A 25,760-nucleotide genomic window follows, 5' to 3' on the forward strand; every position below is an offset into this window, starting at 1 on the left:
TGTTATTCTCTGCTTGCCAGGGAAAGAAGGCAAAGGTTTAACTTTATGCGGTACAGGTCACGTTAACGAGACAGTGCAAGCAGAAATTCTTATGTTATCAACTATTGCAACCAAAGACATTGATCCCATATCAGAGAGAATTAAGCAAAGCAGATGTTTCATATCGGAAGGATATCCAGAGGATCTTAGTCCATAAATAAAGGAGTCTATTTGCATATTGTAATTTATATTAAATACCCATAATAATTCTATTTTCAGTATAATAATTTGCATTATAATTTTTTCTTATTTGCAGGTAATCAAGACAAATGTACAAAAAACCATGAGTCTGAATTTTGAAGAGAACTCTACATCCATCAGGAAGTCCTCAGTAAGAAAGAAGACAGTGCAAAACTAACATTAATAATAATCACCTTACTTATCAGTTTCCATTGTTTTGCTTTGACTATTAAAAATAGAATTCAAGACATTTTTTTCCCTGTTAACATGATTACTCTACAAATTCAGTCTCAGTTTGAGGTATGATTAGGCATGGTCATTAGGATCTCCTTACAATACATTTGCTTTTATTATGATATCTTATCTGCTTTTTTCTCTACGTAAAGGATGCTGGAGATCTCTAGCTAATATATCTTAGTTTACTATGATATCTCATGTGCCTTAGCTTGAAAATGTTGTCTACCAATTTCTCCTAATGCATTAAGTGCTTTCTCATAATCAGCAAATGCCATGTCTAGCAGCAAATCATATATGTTTGCATTTCCATTCTGCCATTAATCATACTGCTGTGAAATACCTAACTAAAGATTATTCATTCTTTTGTCTGGCTAAAAACCTACTAGAGAACTGATTTATGAATGAGTTTTTTGTTCTCTTAACATTTTAGGTCAAGGACAGAAGTGTGAAATGACAGTGATCACTGAAATCTCAATTGGAGTTAGGAGTTTGCTGGACTGCAGAGCAGTTGTAGATTTACATATTCATACACACATCCACTCTTTGTTTTTCAGTGTGTGTCCATTAGTTGAATGGGTGCTCTTCTCCTAGACACATCTTACTGGAAATCACAAACTCTTTTGTTTATTTACTAATTTTTAAGCTTCTTAAGAAGATACTTTTCACTGTCAGTAGAGTCACATTGCTTAGAAAATGCAAGTAAATGAAAGTTTCTGAACAAAATATCACAGAAATGTACCTACTTGTGTGATTGCTGTGATGATATTGCTGATAAATATCTCATCACATGAGATAAACATTTGCTTTGTATTTACTAATACAAAGACAGCTTTAAAGTCCTGTTTTCCTGACTTTTACCAGCGATTCCTGGTACCTGGATCCACTGAAAACCTACGGACAGGATGGGAGCACTTGTACTGACTGCTTCTGTTCCTTATGGGACAAAGGAGTGGACAGAATATGTCTGACACAGAGGTCAACAGACCTTCTGCTGAACTGGGAAGAAGACCTTAGCAAAACCAGCAGGCTCTACAGCAAACTCTACACTGACTGCAGTCTTCATATTCAAGATTTGGTTTATCTTCTCATTACCATTTGAGGAGGCTTTTGCCCTTGACAGAGATGCTTCTTCAAAAAGACCCATGAAAATTGGAGTCTGCATTATGAATACCATAGAGGCAGAAAGCTTTCATAAGGGGCAAACCCAAGCATAATGAAAAAGAAAGTGAAGGGAGTCATCATTTAGAGGAGGTCAAGCACCAACCAAATGAAATTTTTAACACTGCAGCAGCCCCAGGTCCTGGTTCCTCCTGGTCAACAGGTCAAGGACTGCACTTCTTCCCAGGGGAGGAAACCTCTGGGCAGATGTGGGTGTAGCTCAGAAACTACACATATTTTTAGCCTCCTCTCACCCCAACTGATTACCAGGAATGTGCAGAAACAAATGACTGACCCCAGCTCTCAGTAGTGCCCAGGAATGATGTACTGAGCTACGCTGAAGGAGTGGGTTTGTACATCCCTCCAATCAATGGGCACTTTCCACAAAAACCCAAATACCTTGCCATTGTGTAGACTTCGACAAGGCAATTCTCACTGAAAGCTTACGGAACAACGCAGGTGACTGTTGCATATCTGAAGGTCAATAAATTATCATTTAGACAAAGGATTAGGATTTATAAGCATATTAGCTTTTTGAAAAGAGTTACACAGTAAATATCAAGTCTATTTTTCAGACAAGTAAATTTCAGATGGCATTAGTAATCTATGTTCAGAAAAATTACTATGATGGCTCATTGGGTAACAACACTATTTCCTTCTGATCTGAAGGGGAAAACAAATTTCTCACAAAAACAAAATAAACTTTTTTTTTTTACCTTTAAATAAAATAAAAATATAAAAGTCTCACCTTACAAACTCTCCCAACTCGGGAAAGGATTGTCTTGTCAGACGTGCCACTATCTTGTGATATTTCTCGGAAAAAGAAGTAGATTTTGTCATCATCTGGGTTATAGGTGTCCGGGATGGGAAAAGTTCCAATGAATTTCGCTCCTAGAAGTTCCCAAAACAAAGTTTTAAGAATCTTAAGAAAAGTCTTAATACTTGCTACTAAATTTCTGCTTCAATAGCTATGTTTATGTTGCATCTTCCAATGAAATAAAAATATCGCTTTATAGACATGTAGGGGCAAGTTTCTTACTAACTCAGAGCAAAAACCACCATATATTCTGAAGTATCTACTCTTAATATGTTTTCGTGTATGTATCTTACTACCAATTGCATAAATATGCAGCACTGGCTATCATTCTCTGTTTGAAAAAAGGATAACTCAGTACAAAACATTGCCTACAAAAATCTGCCTTACTGCTCTTGCCACCAAGACCAAGCTAGGTAGATTTTCTGAAATCACATGGTAGAATTTAAATTAATTTAATTACACATTGCAGCAGTTATGAGTACAGAAATACACTACTGTTCACTAGAGATATCTTGCAAAGGAACGAAAGAATCCTTATCATCTGTGGGATTAAAAATTCAATATAAATGACAGCGTTTCCAAGTTAAAAGTTTCCTACATATCTATGCTATAACAATCTTACTGACTATATCTACCAAATCTCATACAGTACTATGCTGAGATTCCCAAGTTAGCACACCAAACTCCACAACTGAGTGGTCAGTCTTAAGGACACAGTTCCTTGCTGTTCAGGAAAACAGATTAGCTATATCAATGTAACAGTTTGTTTGGGTTATTTAAATCCGCTTTTTTCAAGAAATGATACAGCATGCCTTGCCTTGACGTGCTGAGCTGTTATATTACTTCTGGTCTCTTCCAAAGCAACCTTGGGTGTCTCTGCTTACATCTTATAGGCATGCTTATTGGGCTAAGAATTATGTCTAATTATGGGCTAATACATGTCCTTTCACTGTTTTCCTCAGCTCCCTTGTCCATGATCTCCAGTCTTGCTCTACCTGCTCACCAATTGTGGATTTTTGGGGGTTTTTTGGGTTCCTTTTTTTTTTATTATTCTTTAAATTTTGCACTAAAATCAGAAATTAAACTAATTCTATAAGTTCCTGGCTGCAGCAGAGTAGGCAACACCACTGTCTTGCACAAGTGAACTAGATACTTGGGGAAGTGATTTTTAAGACATTCCCCAATGTGCTACAATGGATGAGCTCTTCTGAGGGCACTTGGATCAATGATGTTTTTCTTTAAACAGAAGTGGCTATACAAATATGGTGCAAAGAGACCCTTGACTCTAAAATACATTTGTTCAGTAATAAAATACACAGTCTTTGTCCCCCATAAGCAGGCAGGCTGCAGTAGAAAGCAGTAACGAGGATGGCATAAGATGGTAGAGCAAAGAGCGCACACTGGTGATATGTAAGTAATACTATTATCAGCTTTTAATGGATCTTCATGCCTTCATCCTTTTTATAATGATTGTTGTCCTTTTTATAACGATTGTTACTTTATATTAGCCTTGAGGAATTTTCACCATGAACTCTACAGTGTACACAGGACAAAAAGAGAGTCCTTGATTCAAAAGATCAGAGTCGAAGGCTTGAGACAAAATGGGATGTGTTTAAGTGCTGAATGTGCAGCTTCATGACAGAAGAGTAAATTAATGGGTCAAAATAGCCACAGTGTTGCTTCCATTTTAAATCATTCTGACACTAGAGAATGGCGTCAGCAGAAAAATGAAATTATGCAGGCATCAAGCTCTATAAATTCAAGTTAGAATTTAAAAAAGAGCCTAAAGAAAATACTCAATTACCCCTCAGGGCCTGTAAGGCTACTTTGAAGATAACATCTCTAAGTGTGAATAAATGCATAAATATGCTTCTATTATGGTTTACTCAATATGCAGTTAGCTAAATAGCTGTTTAATAAGAAAACCTGTGAAATATTTCTATAGCATGCTTTTGAATTTCACATAATTTTTTTTTTTAATCCACATTCACAGAAGAAAACTCTGAATATATGTTTTTTTAAAATTAAATTTCATTGCTTTACTTGGCAAGCCAAATGCAAAACCAAATGTCTCAATACCAATTCCTGGAACAGATTTAGAAGAATCTCTAACAAATTAAAGGAACACAAATATTTAACGATTTTAAATCACAATTGAAAACACTGAAGTTGAAAGTTAAATCCAAACAAAAATATACTGTAAAAGATAAAGACAAAGAGACTGAAAACAATTTAATGAAAGAGATCATGATCTGAAAAGCACATTATGTTCTGCAAGTGAGATCTTTGTCTCATCTTTTGTAATCCAACCACACAACATAGAAAACTGCATTTAAACCAACTGTGAATTAGGTTTTTGGATTCTTTGCATGGGAAACAAATTATATGACAATGATTTTAAACCACTGTTTGTTTTCCCATACACACAGTTGTCCCCTCCTAATTGCTTCAATAGAAGGTTTTCCCACATATTAATTTCATGGCTACATTGTATGTAACCAAACAGGGGTTTAAAGGCATCATGAGCTCTGACAGTAGATGGTACAATACATTCAGGTGTTGCTTGTGGTTTTATTAAACATGCTCTTGTGGCCTAGTGAGAAGAGCTGTTACACCCAGTCCTTCACTACTGGGTTCACTGGTACGGTCCCATTTGCCATTGCTTACCTGCCAGCTATCGCACCCTTCTAATGCCAGCAATACTTTTAAACAGTGCAACTGTGCACGCCTTAGTAAGACCTACAGAGAAGTAAGACTCAGTAGGCTCAGAAAAAGAAGATAGTAAACAAGCAGCAGATCCCAGAACACGGGGAAATGTAAAAGCAACTCAAAACAGCGGGAGGCAGCAGCTCTTTGTAGTTGGGCTGCCAGAAATATGTGGCATGATAAAATGCAAAGGATAGCGCTCACTTCATTTACCTTTAACTGTCTAGAAGTCAAGCTCCTAACCTAAACTCATCCAGGTCCCCTCTCAGGGAGGGACACAAGGAAGAAAGTGACAATGAATAATCCTATTTTAAGACAGATTCCTACAATAGGTGGGGTGAGTCACTCTCTGGAAGTGTCACCTCTCTCTGTAAATTACAGTCAGAGACATTCGAAATGAATGAGTTCAGACAGGATGCTAACTTCTGCCTTTTAGAGTTAAGTGAGCTGAATCCCATCCAAAGTTCACAGGATATAAAGAAGTCATTGCCTGCAAGTCTTTGCCCTGGCGAAGATGACTAAATTGCAACAACAAAAAAAAAAGAAGAAAATATTAATACAATTCAGGGAAGCACTCATTCCAACTATAGCTTTAGCTTTCTATAAAGGAGGGAGGAATGTGCATCTGTTTAGTGTACGCCTGTACGTAGGGCTCGGGTATCCCACCACGGGATGCCTTCCTCTGCCCACTGGGCTGGAGCGGGGCAAACCCGGTTCCAGTGGGTGGCTTTGCCATCCAAAGCGCGACCACCAGCCCCATGCACCTCGTACCCTGCCCCGGCCACGGACAAGGCAGCTCTGGTCAGTGGCTGTGGGAGTGCCTGATTCTTCAGCTCTGCAGGAGAAAGACTGAAGTCTGAGCAGAGGCAGCATCCCCTCTGTCTTCAGTGCCACCACGTGCAGGAGTATGAGCCTGTGTGAGTGTGAGTCATGGGAAAGATTAGCTGCCTTCCTCCCTTTCTCCTTTGTGGAGCTGCTATTCAGTCATTGAGATTAAGACATGTCTTAATTAGTCAAGATAGAGATGCCCTGCAAGGAACTGGGAGGTATCCTACGCATTTTTCCCTTACGCTTTTTCTTTCCCTCCCTTCCCTCAGGAAAGGATAATCCTGTTTTCAGAAACAGAGTAAGACTAAACTTTAAAAATATTAAGGTGCACTATAGCAAACTTCTCCAGCCCTCTGGAAAAAAAAAAAACCAAACAAGTTATATATTTCATGCTTATCCTAAGTAAAATGTGAGTCATGCCTGGAAATAATTTATTTCTAATTGTACAATTACTCAAGTATGTACTTTTCCTGGAGGTCTAATACATGGTTGGTAAACGGGTGGTAGATTTAGAGAAGAGGGGATTTAGATGAGATGGGAGCTTTAAACCTGAAATCAAGTAAATATTTTCTTTATACCAGTATCGGTTGAAAGCACAAATGTATGTAAGTGGTAATGTCACACAATAAACTAGAAATATATTGGCTACCCTACGGCTTATTGCAGAAATGATCCCATCATTTAGAGTTGTACTCAGAATTTTCTCCAACCTTAAAAGGACTGTTTCAAAATATTAAAAGCACCTAGTTTATATCTATGCCTCTTAGTATAACACTGCACGGATTGTGTATGTGAAGTCTTACACAGAGCGTGGCTGTAGTTTTTTATATGGCTGGAAACAAGGTAAACCTGAAGAATATATGGGGTCTTCAGTGTTTATATAGTGTGGGGTAATTTTCACGTAGCAGTCTAGCACACTAAAGCTGTTTTTCAAACCCAGACATATTAATATATTATTCTCCTTAGAAAACTTTCACAAATACAGACACTTTAAGTGAAAACAGAATAAAACATGAATCAATCTGAAAGAAAGGCAGACACCCCGCCCCCCAGCCTCCAAACTGAAACACATAAACAGTTCTCAAACCTTCAGTTTATTCTGTGTTCTTGTACTGTTCCCTTGCCTCAAACTGCTCGTGAAGAAACATTAATAGCACAAAAAAATGTTTGGAACTGGATATTTAAGCTATAAGTTCTTTTGGGCTGGGAACTGAACCCTGTAATGCTCATCAAGGTGGATCTGTACTAATGATAACACCAGATGCTCCTCACGATCAAACTGTAGTAAATCTTTCTTTTCAGGATATTATAGCATCCCTTAGGAAAGTGGCTACCCCAACCATCTTTCCACACTGAGCATCAGCAGGCTGCCAGTGATAAAATTGGATATTCAGTTGCACGATTAGTTACAGTTAGAGAACTGCCTGCTGGAAGGACCCATCCTGGTCTGTATCACTTACAGCCCACTTCTGGTCTACATTGTACAAAGGATGTGTAGAAATGAGAGACAGGAGATAGAAAAGGTGGGACAAGAAAGGTTTTGAGCACAGGAGATGAAAGTGGGACAGGTCAGCAGAGTCAGATGCGAGACTTTTCTATCTGTCTGAAGGACTGCTCCTATTTGGAAAGGTAAAATGACTTTAAGTGGCTTCTTGTTTCCTCCTCATCTCCCAGGAGAAATCCTGAGGTTATGAAGTTACACCTAGGCAGAAACGTAAGGCAACAGCTTAGAAGAAGGGCGAGAAGGAGTAGGGGAAAAAAAAAAAAAAAAAAAAAGAATAATATTTCCTCTTGTTGAGCTCTCAAAGAGTTAAGAGGCAAAATTATCCCTTTCAGAAGTTGTCTGCTGGGAAGACAACTTAACCCTGTGGTCAGCAGGCCCTGGCTTTACAATACACCCATAATAGTTACACAGGCATCCTGAATCAGGGCCAGTGTTGCCACATCTTTAAAGACAGTTGACGGCTAAAAGGGGGATGCTTTAATTGAGGAGGGTTAGCTTGTGAGTGTAGTTTTCCATGTTACTCTGTGTGTGGTTTGAGACTGGCTGGGTGTAAATGCAGCCAGTTTTTTAGAGGGTTTACTAGCTCAGAATGTTTTTTAACAGGCAAGAAAAAGCAGTGTTTTGCTTGGGAAGCTATTTTAGGGTGCTCTTAGTGGTTTTAAAATGATCCTCACAGCAACAAAGGATATTTTTCCCCCTCAAAAAAGGAAAAGAAAAAAAAAAAAGACCTCCTACCTAAAAACGTGGACTTTCTAGTCTGTCATTTCAACATGCTGTATGGAACAGCTTTTAACAAGTGATCGGAAAAAAGGATTTAAAAAAATTTTTCCAACAAGACTGGAAAGAGAAGCATTTAAGTCATGATACTATTCCAATTACAGGACTATATACAGATGTATAGATCAAAGATGGAAAGAATGATTAGGTCTTACGCTTCTACTCTTTCTTTAATTAGCATTTTCACCTCTGTGACTTTTCTTAAGTGCATTTTTGTTCCACTGAGCTTTTTAAAAAAAAGTCTACGTAATCCAAAAATACCATGATACAATATCTATATTTATAGTTACTGGACATATATTTATATAAGAAAGGGGCTATTAACTTCAGAGAAGCAGGGACAATGCAAATGACAACAGCATATGTTTGGGATCTTACCAGTAAGCCAGTAATGTTCAGAAATGTCAGTTCTGATGTAATGGTGGTCGTGAGAAGGGCCCAGAGAACGTGTCAGAGCAGTGTCTTTGCCAAGGAAATCAGAAGCTGTTCCAGCATAAAGATACTCATCTGCAAATGAAAAAGAAATAGAGTTTCTAAAGCTGTGGGGTAAACAAAATTAAAACTGTTCGTATTTTTTTGGGTGAACACCTGTGTTTAATTGGCCTATGAACTAATTCAATGTTTTAAAGTATTATTTGCTTATATTTTCACGAGATTTTGGGTTCTGTGAAGTTACTTACATTTAAATGAAGGTAATATTTGTAATTACACGCCTGAGAAGTAAAAGAGTCCAAGTCTAATTTTCAGATCTTTTAGGCACTCAGAAAAGTAAATTCCCCAGGCTTTAATGACTGCCGGGCTCTTAAGCGCATAAAGGTATACTCGATTTGAGCATCCTGCCTCATGAGCACTGACCATGGAACTGGGGACCATGGTGAGGACACGACCATCTATCCATTCAAGCCAGCTCTTGTGTCCCAGGCTTGCCACGGCCCTGATGGCTTCACTGCTCCTGGGCTTGAGCTAGTAAAGATGATGGATGCTTCACTACAGGAACTTTGCAGCTTGGCCCCTTCCTGGTGTAGGGATCTCTGTCCAACAGTTCATTCACAAAGAGGAATTTAGGCACTACGGGAATTCTTCTCAACTATGTAATGTGTTAATGGCAGGAATATGGCTACAGACCCAAATCGTGATCACTTTAACATAGTGAGTGGTCCCACTAAAATAAATAAGACATCTTGCTTGAATAAGGCAACCAGGATTTGTCTTACAAGGGAACTATATCTATAATACAGTACAGCGCATTTGCTGCAATTGCAGTTATTATTTAGTCTTCCACCAGCTTTGTGGGCAATGCAAAACTTCACAGCCTTAAGAATTGCACAATATTCTCTGTTTCCTTCAGATCTCAGTACTTTTCTAAAAAGAAGCAAAGCAACAATACCACTGTGAATTTTTTTACCACATAGTATGCTTTGCAATTCTCTTTTTTTTTCCTGCAAAATAATAACATAGCTTTATTGGTTGGAGGAGTTTGTTTTTTGTTTAGTGACTAGCAACAATAAATCCCTGGAGTTCATAAAAAGAAAAAAAGGTTCATGTTTATAAATGATAATCATATAAAAAGCTATATGATACATAAAAATCCCCTTCCAGGAGTTCCTTCTCCAGGTTTTCTGATACTCTGGGTGGAAACATTTCACAAGATCTTTTAGAGAGAAGTCCTTTGTTGAGAGTGAATGCAGAATAAATACCATTCAACATAGATGTTTGTGTTTTCATTTGCTAAAGTTGTAAATGCACTTAAAAAAATAAGATCAAGGGGAAAAAAAAAAACCAACAAAACCAAATCCACAATCCATGATCCACAAGCACTTTATTTGGCCAAAAAAGATCAGCTTTCTTTTTACCTCATTATTATTGTTACTTATGTATTATTTCCATGACAGTATCGGAAAGCACATCTTTCAGACAGCATGTCGCCTTTGTAAAGAAACAATAGTGCATTCTGAAAGGTATTTGTCATAATGAGGAATGGGCAGGGTAATTGGTGTTTGCGAACTGACAGGCACTCAGTGATCGATAAATCTGAAGGGCTAACAGAAATTATCCATCCTTCCTTAGGTTCTGCTGACAAGGTGTTTTCAGCACTTCTCTCAGCTTTTGGTATCTCTCATTCCAAGTTCCAGTTATGACCAGAAAAGTTTTGGTGAGCAGTAATTTGCAATAGAAGATGGATGATGAGCAGGTGATTTTTCAGTCAAAAATACTAGATTTTCAAATTTATCTGTGGAATTTACTTGGGGTGAAATGCTGTGTAGAATTCAAAGAGAGATTATGAAATTCTACAAAGAATTTAAATTACACAGTTGTATTAACCTACATAAATGAATGACAATGTAATGAAACATTATTTAGCTCATATATATCTATAACTAATTTCAAAGTGTTTTCTGAAGGATACAAAATCTTTATTGTCATTTAGCAGATAAATAAAACAAGGCAGAGAGAAGTGACGTGCCAAAGGTTACTTCTCTCTTCAATGGCAGAGACGGAACCGCATCCTAGTGCAGTACCTTATCCGTGAGCTATAGTGCTTTCCCAGCACTTTTGGGAATAAAGTAATCATCAAAAGATAGGCCAAGAACACATTGTCTGGTCAGGCCTGTAACTCTTTATAATGCTCCTTGTACATTATTGCGAAGCACTTGACACCAGGCACAGTCAGAGAAGGGATACTAGCATACCCTGACCATTAATTTTATCTAGCTTGAAAATTCTTATGTCCTGAAGTTCATGTTTTAGTTAGCTGAAACACATCAGCTTCTTTATTTCAGAAGATTTAATAGAGCAGTCAAAGCATTAGAGTGCTACTGAAATTAAGCAACACTATAATAAATCATGGAGTTCTATTGCATTAAAAAAAACCCCAAACTTAAAGTTTCTAGAATCCCATTTTAAAAATAGACTTCACGGTCATTAAACAGTACTAGGGGTCCCTGAGAAGAATAACCGCTGGCTTTAATCTATTGTTTTTAATAAAGGAAGTCCTGCCCCATCTGTTGGGTCAGAATCACAAATCATCTATCTTATTATCTGAGAATAAAGACTGAACATTAGTCATATTCTTTTTATAACACAGAGTGACCAATACTTCAAAGCATTGTCACCACTGCTCTTCGGCTCTAAATGAAAACGTCATGGTGCTTCACTCTTATCTTGTATTCATATGCTTGACGGACAAGTTAAATGAAAATTGTCCAAAGCTATGAACCAAACCATGACAAAAGTAGCTCTTATAGTGATTTGAAATCCAGAGGTCAAGCTGACATTCCTCGGCACCAAATGTCAGACCACACAGCGCTGCGATGCACGCAGCAGGCAGATTGCACTATCTTGTTCCTAGGCTTCCAGCTTCAGAAGTGGCTACTCGAGTAAATAGAAACCTCAAAAATGTATTTATGGGAATAGTGGATGTCAGCAGACTTCAAAGGGCAGAACATATTGATAATTGCAGAAAGAGGCCCAGAAACGCTTCAAACATTGTCTGTATGTGTTTTTTTGTTGTCATCTTAAAGGGGAAATGACTGGGTGAGGATGAAACTGCCTTCCTGCTCAACTGGCAGAGGCTTCACAGCCGCTCAGATGTCTCTGTTTGTGTCGCTGCATTTCCAGCTCTTTGGTGTCTGCAGACTGAAGGTCCCCGCATCTCCAACAGCACAAACCAACATCAGAAACACAACTAATGCCAGAGGAGCTCCAAAGATGACATCTGCTGAGCCCCTGAACCCAGACTCGCATACAAAGCCATAGCACGTCTGAGAGGAACACCTGGCTCTGATGGTTTCTTACCTGCCATCACTGAAGCAAATGGCTGCTGAGGATCGAAAGGGCATTTCAACCTGCCAGACTCCAAGTTCTGAGTATCCAGCCGGAATACTGTTTCCTGAGAATAAACACATATTCATTATCCTGGTGTGGCTGCAGAGAAAACCTCACTTAGAAACTGTTCTGCTAACATACGAAGCAAAGGTGTGTTAGATCACACAGCTGTCATCTCAGCATTGATATTTACTGAGACAGCCTGTGCTTCTGTCTTATAACTGGATTTTTTTCATTCATTGTTTTAACGTAACCTGCTCACTCTATAATGAAACATAAATCTTAAACAAATACAATTATTTTTAGAAAAAAATATACTTTGTTCCTTTCTACACAAATTAAAAACTGAATTGTACTTAAAAGGCACTGGCTTCTATTTAGGAAAGTGCTGATAGACTGTGTTGCAGCAGGGGATGCAAAAGGGATTCTGTCTGACTCTTAAATTTCTCCAGGGACTGCTGAATAATGTTAGCAGCAGACATAGTTCAGCCCCTTTTAAATGAAAGCAGCATATGCTCTCTCTTGTTATTTTTAACAAGGTTAATGATACAAGAGCTATCAGAAGAGAACCTTCCTTGTAGTTCCCAAATACAGTGTGATTAATTCCTGGGTCACAGAACAAGGGCATAGAGGAAGATAAAGAAAAGAAATTATTTAAAAACTATTCCTGTTGTTTTCAGTGGGCGATCAACAACTCAATTGCTGTAAGCATCAGTTTGAAGTTTTATTACAGTTTTGAATTACCAACAAGGATGCTTTTACTTGTTCCTTTCATTAGTTTCCCAAAAGCACACTTAACCTGAAACCCACAGTGAGTCCTTCTGAAGACAAACTGATTGCTCAGAGGAGTAAAGTGAAGTCTTTGCAGGTGTAGAGACTTGATTTCCAAAATTCTGCTGCTGTTAGAGAAAGGAGATTAACTACAGAAGTGCTGTTATCATACTCTCCTAACTACAGTGATATTTAAAATCTCACTAGTGTTCAGGAATCAAATAATTGTGGGTTTCATGTCTATTGTAGAGACAAAACTTTTGAAGCTAGTTTAAAAAAAATCAAAACACTCCTATGATTTAAACAATTGCTTAAAAAAGAATGAAGTGATTTTAATCATTTGTTTCTATACCTCTGCCTTGCAAGACGACTGAAGAGTACAAATGACAGTTAAGTATGCCCAAAGATGGCCACATAGGACCAGATTCACAACACATTAATTCATTTCATCCTTAATGTACACCAGATTATAAATGACCAAATCTTTCTATTTCATTGAGATGTCTCCTACACTCTCTAGGCTCAGAAGACAAAAGACCAGGATATTGAATAATTAAGCTTCTTAAGAGAAAAAAAAATCAATTCCAGTTTGTGAACATAAATTCCATTTCCTCCAGCAATCCTAGCTGATACAAAGCAGAATTTAATCATCAAACAACAACCCTTGTTATCCTCCCAAACCTGTGGGATATCAGGTAAACCAAAGTCTCAGGCTACTGAAGTGGATCAGAGCACACCAGTGACAAAACTAAATTAAAAATTAAGCTTTTTTTTTTTGCTGACAATGCTGTGTTAGTGTCCCATTCCCCTTTCTTCTAAGCTGTGCAATCCTGAGCTGCTCAGAGGACCCTTGCCGTATCATATGCAAAGAGGCTGTCTGCAAGTCCAGCAGTACTCAAGGGACTGAGGGCTTTAATAGAGCAACATCAAATATTTCAGACCTCACCTAGAAAAACTAAGGGACACTACCAGGCATTCACACAGAATCAATCTCCTGCTTTCACTTCGGACAAAGCTTTCAAAGAGAAGAGCATCCCTTGGAGAGCTGTGGCTAACAGCACCAAGCAAGCCAAGCCTCTTCTTCACCAGCCAAGAGAAGTTTTGGCAGTGACTTCACCAATAGCAAGACTAGGACTTTAATCCCCTTTAATTATGTGATCCCGTAGGGGATTTGTACTGCTTCAGAAGCAGTGTTTGCTGTGGTTTAGAGTCACCTGATCCACACTGTTTTCCTCTCAGTTTTCACAGCACTGGCACTGGCCAGCAGACCACTAGGCAGATCCACCAGCAGCTTACAAAGGTCAGCAGAGCACTGCCTGCTTTCACAGCCTCCCTGAGGCTATCTCAGACCCTGGCTCTCCCAGGCATCCCACAGCTTCCTGTAGAGGTTGCTAATTACCAACATCCATTATCCATTCTTATAACACAGAGATAAAAAAAAAAAAATACAAAAAAGGAGGGGGAAAAAAAGAAAAAAAGACTGAAAGAACGGATCTGCAATAAAAGTGCTTTGAATTACCACACAGGACTCCTGGCTTCAGTTCCTACAACAAGGAGACATTTGCAGCTGCCTGTCAAATTCACATCAATGGGTCTGTCCTCAGCATCCTCCTGCCTTGTTATATTTATCTGGAGAGGCAGTGCAAGGACAGTGGCTATAGGGTGTTTGGGGTCCAAGAAGGAAAGGGAAAATATGCCTGATGTCATCCAAAGCTGTTAATTCAGTAGAGGGCTGTAGAAGGGATGCACCATCAGAAGAGGCATGAGTAGCATTGAACACTGTCCAACCTGCCACTGCAGCTGAGCAACCAGGAGGAATGCAGGAGAGGCAGGACCGGGGGACAGTGAGGGGATTAGGAAATACAATACCAGGATTCTTCTTCCATTTCCTCTCATAAGGTAATTGGTCACGTCTAATTGAGACAGATCCCTTGTCTAGACTGGCTGCCGAATTGAACAATCAGACCAAATGCATAATTTCATAATGTCTGATGAAAACAACCTTCACAAACGAAGTAGTTAAAGTGCAATGGTAGACTGAATAAGGCATCTTGCTAATGACCCAGAGGTAAACCGGAGCCTTATACTCTTGCTGAGAGCTGTTCTGTTCAATTCAGCTGTGTATTTGATCATTCAGGCTAAGGAATCAGCATGATACAAGGGATCTAAAATTTCAGTTACTTCAACTGGAATATTTAAAGTAGCAAAGCAAAGAAACCTACAAAATTATTTCATTGAAAGCCCAATTATACAGCATATACCAAACAATACCAGGAGGATTAATGGGTTATTAGGGAAATAACATCATCGTGCAGATTTCAGGCAGTTTCAGTTTTCTGTAACATAGACGGCCCCTCTGGGCTGGTCAACCAACTCACAGACTGTGTGGAATAATTATAATGATGGGTCTCAGCCTGGGCAAGCATTAATAACTTTTTTGGTTTTAAAATCTTTTTCTGTGAGCAACCACCCTTGAATCCGTATGTCAGAATAACTCCAATGTGTACATATTTCAGGTTATCGCATTTAATAACATATCATTAGACCTCATTTCTTATATTCTAGAATTTCACCAAGACCCAAAGAAAAGAGAAAGCTATTTCTATAGCAGCATGGGCAGCCTGCACTGCAGGCAAGCAGACAGGCAGGTCACATCTCGACACTGTCTGAGAGCAGAGCCAGTGTTATAAATATAGCCAAGGTGTTATACATACAGGAGTTAAAAAGAGACTTGTGTACTAAGTGGCTGCTTGACACAACACCAAAATTATTCTGTTGTGAGGGTTAGATCTCAAACATTTACCACTTAGGACAGAGATTTCTTTGTCACCAGCAAATGAAGACCAAACAGCTGCTAACTTCAGCTCAGGAATATGCCACTAGTGATAGAGGATACCCAACATCTACTTAGCGACAGGACTGCAAATCATCTGCAATGTCCTGAGATGCCATCCTTGGACTCAGGTTCAAAGACCATTTGCAAACTGTGTATTACTCTCATGCACAATAGGAAACCACCTCTGTGGAGCAAGGTTATATGTACATTAAAAGAAAGAACTGCGAGTATCATCTTGAACTCTGCATGCGGTGTCCGTGTAGGTAAGCAGAAAGTATGTGCGGAAATGACTTACTAGAAAGAAAGACATCTGGGTTAAATGTTCCCTTCACTTAGTTAATCATATGAAAGTGTCATTCTGAAGAACTTTGTGTATTAAGCCTTACTGAGGAAAGTGCTTTGTTCAAAAGCAATATGCACATATCAAAATGTGAGAACAAGAGTTCCTGTCTGACCTGCAAAATCCACCATTTACCTTATTATTTATGTAAGCTGCTGTCAGTTCACTTTTTACACACTCACATAGTGTTTTCCAATCTATGATGAATGCTAAACAAGATGAGGGTTATTCCTTGAAATGTCAGAGTAGTGAGGAAATTAAATTACCTCTTTGTGAGTTCCAAGTTCAATGTATCCACAGAGAGGGTGAAACGCTCCTGTGCCACAGACATAAACATGGGTTCGGTTGTACGGCTGAAGAACTCTGATAAAATTGGCACATTCTGTCTATTGGGAAAAGAAAGAGAAAGGTTAATTTCATATTTATTCTTCTCTTTCATATTATACATTGTACTAGGTTATAGCCATGCTATTGGTGTATTTAAACTCAAAACTATGGTAGTAGAGACTGTTTACTAAATATTTCAAAGTTGTAATTGCTACAGTTTTGCAGTGGCTGTCTAACTGGGCAGTTCATCAATCAGACTTGCAAGCCTAATTCTGCTGTAATGCTTACAGCCACGAAAAGCTATGTGGTCACAGCACAGTTTGGAGGATAACAGGTCAGCCTGTGTTGCAGCAAACAACTACTGTCAACAACTGGGCAGAAGTCGGAGAGCCACTGGGTTAGTCTGATTACCAGTCCTCCTGCCTTTGCTCCCAATTCAGGGTTCTGCGCAAGCTTTAACACCAAAGATTACATGATAGAAATCATTGTGGTCTACTGAAGAGCTTCAGCATACTTCCAAAGGTATGTTTTGTCTATGAGTGAACTTTCTTTGCACCAAACACATCCCGCTGGTCACTTTTATTTGGGCATTTCTGAGTCCTACAGGATGCTTGGGTCAGTCCTGGCTCTAGCTGGGCTTGGTCCTTGCTGGTAAGTAGCACAGGCGGCGGCTGCCTGCTGCAAGGGTGCTACATGGGGTGGTAGGAATGGCTTGCTGCAGCCTTCTCCAAAATTAAATAAATACATATACATATAACAAGGTAGTTATGAGAGAGTACACAAGAGCTATTCATGCGTTCAAGCTACTACCCTACACCTAAGTGAGAGGCAAGATGCAGAGACAATGTAGGAAGCAAAAATGAGGTATTCTACATCTAAAACAAATATTCCCCTCTCTAGTCCCTTTCCTTTTGTCTTAGCATAGAAATAGATCAGCACGAATCCTCCATATAGACCAGTATCAGAATTTTCCCAGTGCTCAGCAGAGGTGTTGTTTAGTTTTTGACTGCTGTAAAGATAAGGGTAGCAATAAGTTAGGAAAAAAAGTTGGAATTCCTCAGGCAGAGAGCTGAGAGAGTGTTTTGAGCTGGAGTCCACCTTGGTAACAGACAAGCTGGATAGAAACCACAAGATTTGTGGAGAGAAAAGGAAGAAATTTTATTATACAGTGGGGAAATGTTTACATTTATAGTGGGCTCTAGACACATGATGTAATCTGTGTTATGCAAAAGAGAGATTAAAGTTTTACTGTATATATGAATGCACCTTAAATACACTTCCTAAAGAGAGTTCCTAAAGAAGATTTGTGGTTCCAGAGAAAAGCTAGTAAGTCTGAGATTTCATTCTAACCTTAACTGCAGCTGTCTGCAAATTAAGTTAATTTGTACTCTGCTCTGCTACTCTGTTTCATTAATGAATTATAATGAAGTTACATTCAGGATATTCCCAAGAAAAAAGAAGCAGTTTGATGGGAAAGAAAGGATTTCAAGGGAGTATTGCCTGAGATACATTTCAGAGGAAAGTCCATTCATCTCTCAACAGCATTTATTACATACATAGATGGCTTAGCGTGATTGCTGCTTGCAATACTGAATATTTTTTCTTGAAGAATTAACGTTTAAAGAAAAAAGGAGAAGTGTAACATTTTTTTAAATAAAGAAAAAACATTTAGTTCATTAGTTCAGGAAAAAAGTGTAACAATAGCTTACTAACCCATTTTGTGCATTTAGAAACAAATACACAGCTATACAATATTCTCAGCAATAATAAAAAAATATATATACCATACTTACATGGGCATCTTTCCCAGCTAATTTGCATAATTCTACCTTTTCTTTTGCTGCAGGCCAGTAAATCTGTAACACAGTTAAAATAAGACAAAGATTATGAATATTATAAATTGTCCTGTGACTGTAGTTTAACTCTTTCCTTGAATGAACATTGAAACAGATTTATGCATGTTGAAGGAATTTGCTTGTAAATTGAAATGAGCACGACTTCGAATATAGAGTTCTATTACAAAAAGAGAAGAGGCTTTAAATCGAAACCACTGTTCTTTGTTCGTTTCTTCATTGGCTATATGTACTTTTAAAAACTACTTAGTTGATCTGGCTAGCATACCTTGTCACCATTATGAATTGTATGTTTTTCTCAAAGACATGATGAGCCAAATCATCTGGAAACTAAACTGACTGCAAAATAAGGAAAATTACATTTGTGATTAATTTGGTCCAGCGAACTTGGCAAAACTGTTATAAAAAAAACTTAGCTGTTACTGCCAATTTTCAAATGAAAAGTTTTGTTCAAAAAACTAAAGGTAGCTTAAGGGAAATTTGTAGAACAAAAAGTACATTCGACAGAAATCAATAGCACACACTTTAAAAATGTCACCCATCAACACTAACTGAGTTTGCTGAGAAAATGATATAGAAGTTTAGAGGAGAATCATGTACCTTAGATAATTGGTAGCATATATTATTACTGTTTCTCTTTCTTCTTTCATCTGCACTGCAGAATTCTATAAAGTAGGTTTTAGTGTAGGTGGAGCCAGATGACAAATTACTGTCAGTTACTGTAACCCCAATTATGTTAGTGAAGAAATACCAATGAACAACAGCTCCGTTCTGGTTTATTGATTTCAATTAAACAGCCAAAAATCGGATATTATTGAATATATGTTTGATGCTATTAAATTCGAAATAGAATCTAAATATAAAGTCTTCCAGAATCACCATGCTAAACATGGATCTTTTTTCCTTCTCATTTTGACAAGAAAAGATACAGCAATTTCTTATGACTAATAACAAAAACAAATCACACTCATTTTTGAGCAAATATTGGTTAGGATATTGCCCCAAGTCCCAGGAAGCAGTATGCAGATTACTAGTAGTCACAGATGCTTTACAGTAGTGTTGAGTCTCAAACCACACTTTATAAAATCTTAAATAGTGAAATATATAGGAATAAAGAATTATTATAATACACATTAGAAAAAAATCATCATCAAGAAAGGATGCACAACTCAATCACATGCAAGAGGAGTTAACTGCTGTAACATTCCCTTTGTCTCACTCAGCTGTTGGCACCTTGTAGGATGTGGCTTGCCACATACACAGGCTCAGTCCCACACTGAGAAAGAACGCAAGAGTGCTCTGTGTCAAATAGTTTAATCACTGTCCAAAATCTACAGTCAGTGTTCCTCTCAATCTGGAAATAGTCTTTTTATTTCACTTCTTCCTCTTCTCTTCCCAGTGAAAATGGATGTATTGGCTTTCCACAAGGAAATTAATTTCCTCTCAAGTGAATTTACGGTTACCTTTCTGATTAGAAGCTCTTAGTAAAGATAATGTATTTTAAGTTACTTAAACCTTAACCCTTCACAGGAATATTAACTTAAAGTCAGAGATAAGGCAATATAACATCATCTCAGCACCAGAGCACAAATTTACATTCCCAGAGCATTTTCTCAGCGTGATGTCATGATAGCATCCAGGTACAAAAACACATTCTGAAATCAGCCATGCCAGTGTGTTTGGATTACACAGCGTACAATGCCAGAAAGTATGGAGGAAAGTATTGGGAACTTTGCAAAGCCATCGGGAAGAGCTGAAGGTAGCACCAGTAAACTCATCTAGTCTTTGCCTGGGCAGAGTGGGATGAGTCTTGCTTTTAGCACCAGTCTGGTGCAGGTGCCACTGGGTTAAGGAGGAGAGCTGAGGTTTAAGAGGTGCCAGTGAAGGAAGGCTGATGAAGAGGAATAGCTGGAGGAATACAAGATCATGGATCTCCAAATACATTTGGCCAAGGAGACTTAAGCTGAGATCTGACCAGTTCTCTTGTACATAAACTTTATGCCCAATTCTGCCCAAAGTCTGTGTGTCAGTAACAGAGATGGTTAGAGGTCTCTGAGGGTTTTTGGAGATTTTTGGTCAAAGTTTAGGTATCCAATTAGGTAGACAAGATGTCCCTCTGTAGGCTTTTGAAAATGCTCAGTTCTCCTTGCCATCTACACAGAAGAACCAGACTCCTGCTTTGGGAGGCCCAGTTACATTCAAAGACATCTGCTTGAAGGTATCACGTGTATTAATGGACTCGACTCTACATTCAATTCTTCTACAGATTCCTTCATGGGAAATAGTGTTTGTCATACAAGGCTGAGATATACACATCCCCTTGTCTATGATAATTGACTGTGGTCATAAAAAAAATCAATTTTTTTTACTTTCTGGCTACTCAACAGCCTCAATATTTAGCATTACACAAGGGCACATTAGACAATGAAAAGTGAAGCTAAGTGATCCAAATTTAAAATCAATTTGCAATTATATATAGGGGAGTTAAAGTGATATTTATTTGCTTTCCATATGAAAAATGAGAGGTTCCCAGAAACTGTCAGTTTTAAATTGTAATAGGTCGAGAAAATTGCATAATAAATAATGATGCAACGTGCTGATCAAGACAGCATAAGCTTAATTTTTATTACATCACATGCTATGTAACAGTACCACAGGTCTGATTCCCTCAAACACTGACACACAAGTAACTTCACAGATGTAAAATAGTCTCACTGAATTTTCACATGCATAAGCTTATTTACACGCATCTATATTGACTTTTCTGTACGGGGTGAATTTAAGTCTTAGTATTATATTTTATTCAGATGAGTTACTTAGTTTCACAATATGCAAGAAGTAAGACATGATGCTCCAGTAGCTTCTTTTATATTTAACATTTTTGCGCTTTTAGATGGTTTGATGCTTTGAAATTGGTCATTTTGTTTCTTTTTTTTTTTCATGCTGAATTCACAATGGTAACTTCTTATTTAACAAAGTCTTTTTCCTAAATTCCTCAAAAAGCAAAACGTCAAAGAAAGAAAAAAGAAACAAATAACCAAGCAGTACATAGCAATGGTGACAACAACACTGACCTGTAAAATTATAATCATTTCATGTTACAAACAGCACAAATATGTATATATATATATTTAATATTTCATGGTTGCATCTGTATCTGAAATGTCTGGAGAAATCTTAGAATAGCTAGGTGGGGTTACTGAATTTGAGGTAAGAATGCAACCAGTTGAAATACATGAACTATATACTTAAATAGGATTACTTTCTTCTCTTAATCTTCAGTTTATTTTCATTGCAAAATATCCCTATCAAAATTCCAAAGGTCGGCTACCATCATGATTTCCTGATTTTATCTTCTATAGCCCAATTAAAAAAAAATACTTTACCATTACTTTTAAATCATTCTACAAATATTTTCTTAAATTTAGCAACAGGAAATAAATTAAAATGTCCTAATAAATGCAAGTTAATAAGTTCTCTGCTAGCAGAGTGAAAGAAAACCTCCCAGGAGTACAAAATTAAGCAGTACATAAGTGTAGCACAGATAAGGTATCACTTTAAAGGGTAGTTGGAAATTGATTTCTGATTAAAACAAAACATTAAAACCCACAAAAGTCCTTTTCAGATCAGGAGCAGAGTAATTGCTAGAAGTAACATGTTTCCTTCCTCCGAACGTGCATTTTTACTATAAGAAAGGAATGAAAGTGGAAATGTGAATAAAAAAAAATTATTTACATACATAAATTGATATGCAGATGCTATATATATCATTATATGTATGTATAAATAATAGCTGGACTCCTCACTTCTAAGAGTTTCATTTCAGCTGCCATCTGTCATGAATTAACAATACTGGTTAGAAGTGAGCATTTTCCTTGTATTCTGTATTTATCTTTCTCTATCTAATTTTGTTCCTAGGCTAACACTTAGACTATAAATCCTTAGAAGAAATGATGTCTCAAAAACAAAACAGTGAACTCTGATTTCAAAGAAACTGTTGTATGAAAGTACAGCTTTTCCAAGAATCATTTCTAATGAAGTTACTAAATCTGGGATGATACGAGACTTCACCAAAGCAGTGGAAAATGCTATATATTGTCACAAAACAAAAGAAGAGGAACACAAGATATCTAAACAAATTACAAGCCTATTGGAGTTCTTTCATTTGTTTGTAAGGCTTCAAAACAAATTTTTAGTTAGGGAAGAAATAACTTAAGTTTCCAATGAAATTGGAGTATAGTACAAAAGACAATATAACTTGATAAAGAGCCGTTATTCCAGTCTAATATTGTACTTTTCTTAAATAACACAGATGAATTGCATACTACATTAATGTGGCAGAGCTCCTCTTTGTCAGGGCTTCAGTTAAATATTTATTAAGTTGTCACATGGAAAATTATTAGCTCAGCTGCCAAAAAATAGGCATTATTACAAGAAAAAATTGTCTGATAAGTAAAGGACAGTAAAGTTAGATAAGTAAAGCAGAAAGTTACTCATGACGTTCCTGAAGAAATGGTGTCAGAGCTCATCCTATTTCATATACCCTTCAGTAGCCCTGGCAAAAACCCAGTGCTCTGCAAAAACATGTGCAGATGACACAAAGTTGGGAAGCATCACTAATACAAATGAAGACTGATAATATTATGCAGGGAGAATCAAAGGTCTCTGAAGACCAGAATTATAAACAGTCAGAGGAAATGGGTATAAACTGGTCATAAATAAATATAGACTGTAGGTTTTAACACAAATAAATCTGAAAACTTCAGAGTAACAAGGCTCTGGTCTATAGCAACAGCATTGCTAAAGAAGTTGCATGAAGTATCTCACAAGGCCCCTTACAGCAGATTTGGACCAGATTACAACAGGAATAACTGCTACATGAGGTAGTTGCTGGTGATAGCAGGAGCGAGACCAATTGACCAACGTGACTCCTTCCAGTTTCATGTCCCCAAGATAGTCACGCTCATGCCAGCAGCAAGCACTTGAGTGTCCCATTGAGGTCGATGGCTTTCAGCAGCCCTGGGGCTTTCCCTGGAGCATCTCACGTGCTTGGTGCTGCACACGTGCTTCAGCACTTCCCTATCTGCACAGTCTCTGGTACAAGAAACCCCAAAGTGTTTTATTAGTGGTACATGCAGCACCAGCGGGATGTGTCCGTATCTGGAGTGAAGGCCATCAGCTGATCAGCGTGTCTCATAACTCTCACTCATGGAATTTGAGTCCTGAGAAGAAAGGGATTGCTTCTTTCCTATTTCGAAGGAATAAGAGGTTGTTGAAGCACTTAAAGGAAAATACTCTAATTTTAAACAGCTGCTTGATGCAGCAAGAGAAAGCCTGCTTTCTTCCCTTGTTTTATTCTATGTACTAGATATTCATTATATTGATGCTTAAGGGAAGGCATGCAATAAAATTACAGCTTCCTGGGTATCAAAATGTCTCATTAAGACTTTGTGAATCATGTAGAACATAACTCAGAAACTTAAGCTCATTGGTATGAGTGAATTCCCCATACGACAGTCCCAACTGCAGTTTCCAAAGAACAAAGCCAGACTGAGCTGTAAGCGCATTGTCACGCTGGCATATGCAATATACTCCCCATGAGAAACTCTCCTCCATGAGAAACTACACCCTGCATGGAAAAAAAAAAAAGGATTCATGACTTAGCCAATGTGACCATAATGCAGGTACAGCAAAGAGGGCAACATGATTCAGAAACACTAAAGTAACCAGGAGACAGTCTAATCTCAGTTTTGCTCTTGCGTTATTATATGTGACAATCAGGCCTCAATTTTCCCACCAGTAAAATGACAATAATGTGACTTGCTTTTTTTTCTTTTTTTTTTTTCTAAAGAACTGAAAAATGAAAAGCAAAGAAAAACACTAAGTTCAAGGAGCATTGAAAAAAGATATGACAGTGATCCAATAAGACTGTCACACTGCTGCATAAGACAATATCATAAATGTCACACCCCAATACCATAAGAGTGGGTGTTCATGGATTGCTTCCTGAGAACTAGGACATTTGTCACTTCTGTATACTGACCCCGGATCACTTCACTGAAAATTACTGCAAGAACTAGAAATTTATTGACTTCCCCAACAAACACTGGAAATAATTTAATGCTTTTTTAGTATTATTTTGCTGAAAACAGAGAGTATTTTAATTAATGGGAAAATGAGCTGATTTTAGCATACCATGCATGTATACCAGTTGCTCTCAAAATACCTCACATCTGTTGCATTCACGTGTGTGGTATGGGAAGTACACAACTTGGGGAACTGGAGAGACTGTTCTCATATACAAATCCTAAGAGGAAGGTTACCCTAAGCAGTTCTTGTAACTGACTCCCACTGTACTTGCCGTACTGTGGAATTCAATATTTTAATGTCATCGGCAAACAAAGGAAGTTAGATGTATTAAGTTCCTTATCTGAATTTCTCCCTGTATTTGAAACCTAATCAGATTGTCTTTAGAGCTAGATTTTTTCACCTAGCTTTCTTTTTAATAGTTTTATGAAGATTTAGCTAACTCTCAGAAATTCTCAGAGATCCTTAAAAGCCAGGAATGCATTCTTGAATCTCTTTTATATCTGCCACAGACCTTCCTTCTTTCAACAAGTATTCCTACCCAGATGTACTAATTCCTATAACTGAAATACACATCCAGGGAGACTTTGACTGGAATTTCCAACTCCAACTTTTTTAGTAGCAGAAAATTTGATCTCTGAAAGATATAATTTGATATGGCGTGGGGTGGGGTGGGAAGAGGATACAAGGATCATTTCAGAATGATTTACTACACTGTGGGAACTGCCACTGCCAGCGTATGGCATTCTGTACTTCCACAGTGCTGTCGAACCAAGTAAAACGCACTGGAAGTCAGAGGGAAATAACAGTTGTGTATTTGGATGACACATTCACAGACTTCTGGTAGCTTAAATTTGGCAGGTGGTTGTTAGAGTGAAACCTTTTATTAGAACCGAATGGGCTTTTTATATTGCATCTGTCTGAGGCAAAGCAAGATCGCCACATGCCACAGTTCTCTTAAACTGTGATCTGCTCTCCAACACAACTTAAAAGTAGCCAATGCTTTCAGTACTTAAGGGTTTTCTGAAAAGTGCAGTTTCATGTGTATGTTATGAGCATATGTGAAAGCTTAAAGAAAATGGACCAGATGCTGATTTCATTTACACTGGATTAAAACTTGAAAGGCTTCAGTGCTTTTACACTTCATTTTCCACAGTGTAACCACAGCAGACTTCTGACTGCTGTCTGTTTCTCCTAAAAGGAAACTGTACACCAGGATTTTTAGGGTAAATGGCATTGCTCCTGACATGTTTATCACTTCAGACTGAAGACAAATCCTACCTTTGAAAAAGTCAAAGCACAATATGAGCAAATGTTTTCAGAGAGCAGGATACAGACAATCCTTTATACCTAAACATATGGGTAAAATATAAAAATGACATCGGATGTTTATGGAAACATAGTTTATAGCAACAATGCAAAAGGAAATAACAGAGACACTCTCTTCCACCTAGGACTGCTGTTATTCTGGTTAC

At 37.8% G+C, this 25,760-nt stretch overlaps 1 protein-coding gene across 1 annotated transcript in view; it reads right to left on the reverse strand.

Annotated features, from left to right (window-relative positions):
- Positions 1-25,760, reverse strand: part of SEMA3D (sema domain, immunoglobulin domain (Ig), short basic domain, secreted, (semaphorin) 3D) — a gene marked incomplete at its 5' end in the record, with an annotated part of 78,950 nt that overhangs the window by 47,694 nt on the left and 5,496 nt on the right. Inside the window, 5 exons of the mRNA XM_009704686.1 lie at positions 2,363-2,505; positions 8,625-8,753; positions 12,042-12,135; positions 16,285-16,404; positions 18,139-18,201. Coding sequence (XP_009702988.1) covers positions 2,363-2,505; positions 8,625-8,753; positions 12,042-12,135; positions 16,285-16,404; positions 18,139-18,201 — 549 coding nt within the window. The remainder of the gene's footprint in view (positions 1-2,362; positions 2,506-8,624; positions 8,754-12,041; positions 12,136-16,284; positions 16,405-18,138; positions 18,202-25,760) is intronic.

This window comes from Cariama cristata, unplaced genomic scaffold (assembly GCF_000690535.1).
Source record: "Cariama cristata isolate BGI_N322 unplaced genomic scaffold, ASM69053v1 scaffold3677, whole genome shotgun sequence".
Taxonomy (NCBI): domain Eukaryota; kingdom Metazoa; phylum Chordata; class Aves; order Cariamiformes; family Cariamidae; genus Cariama; species Cariama cristata.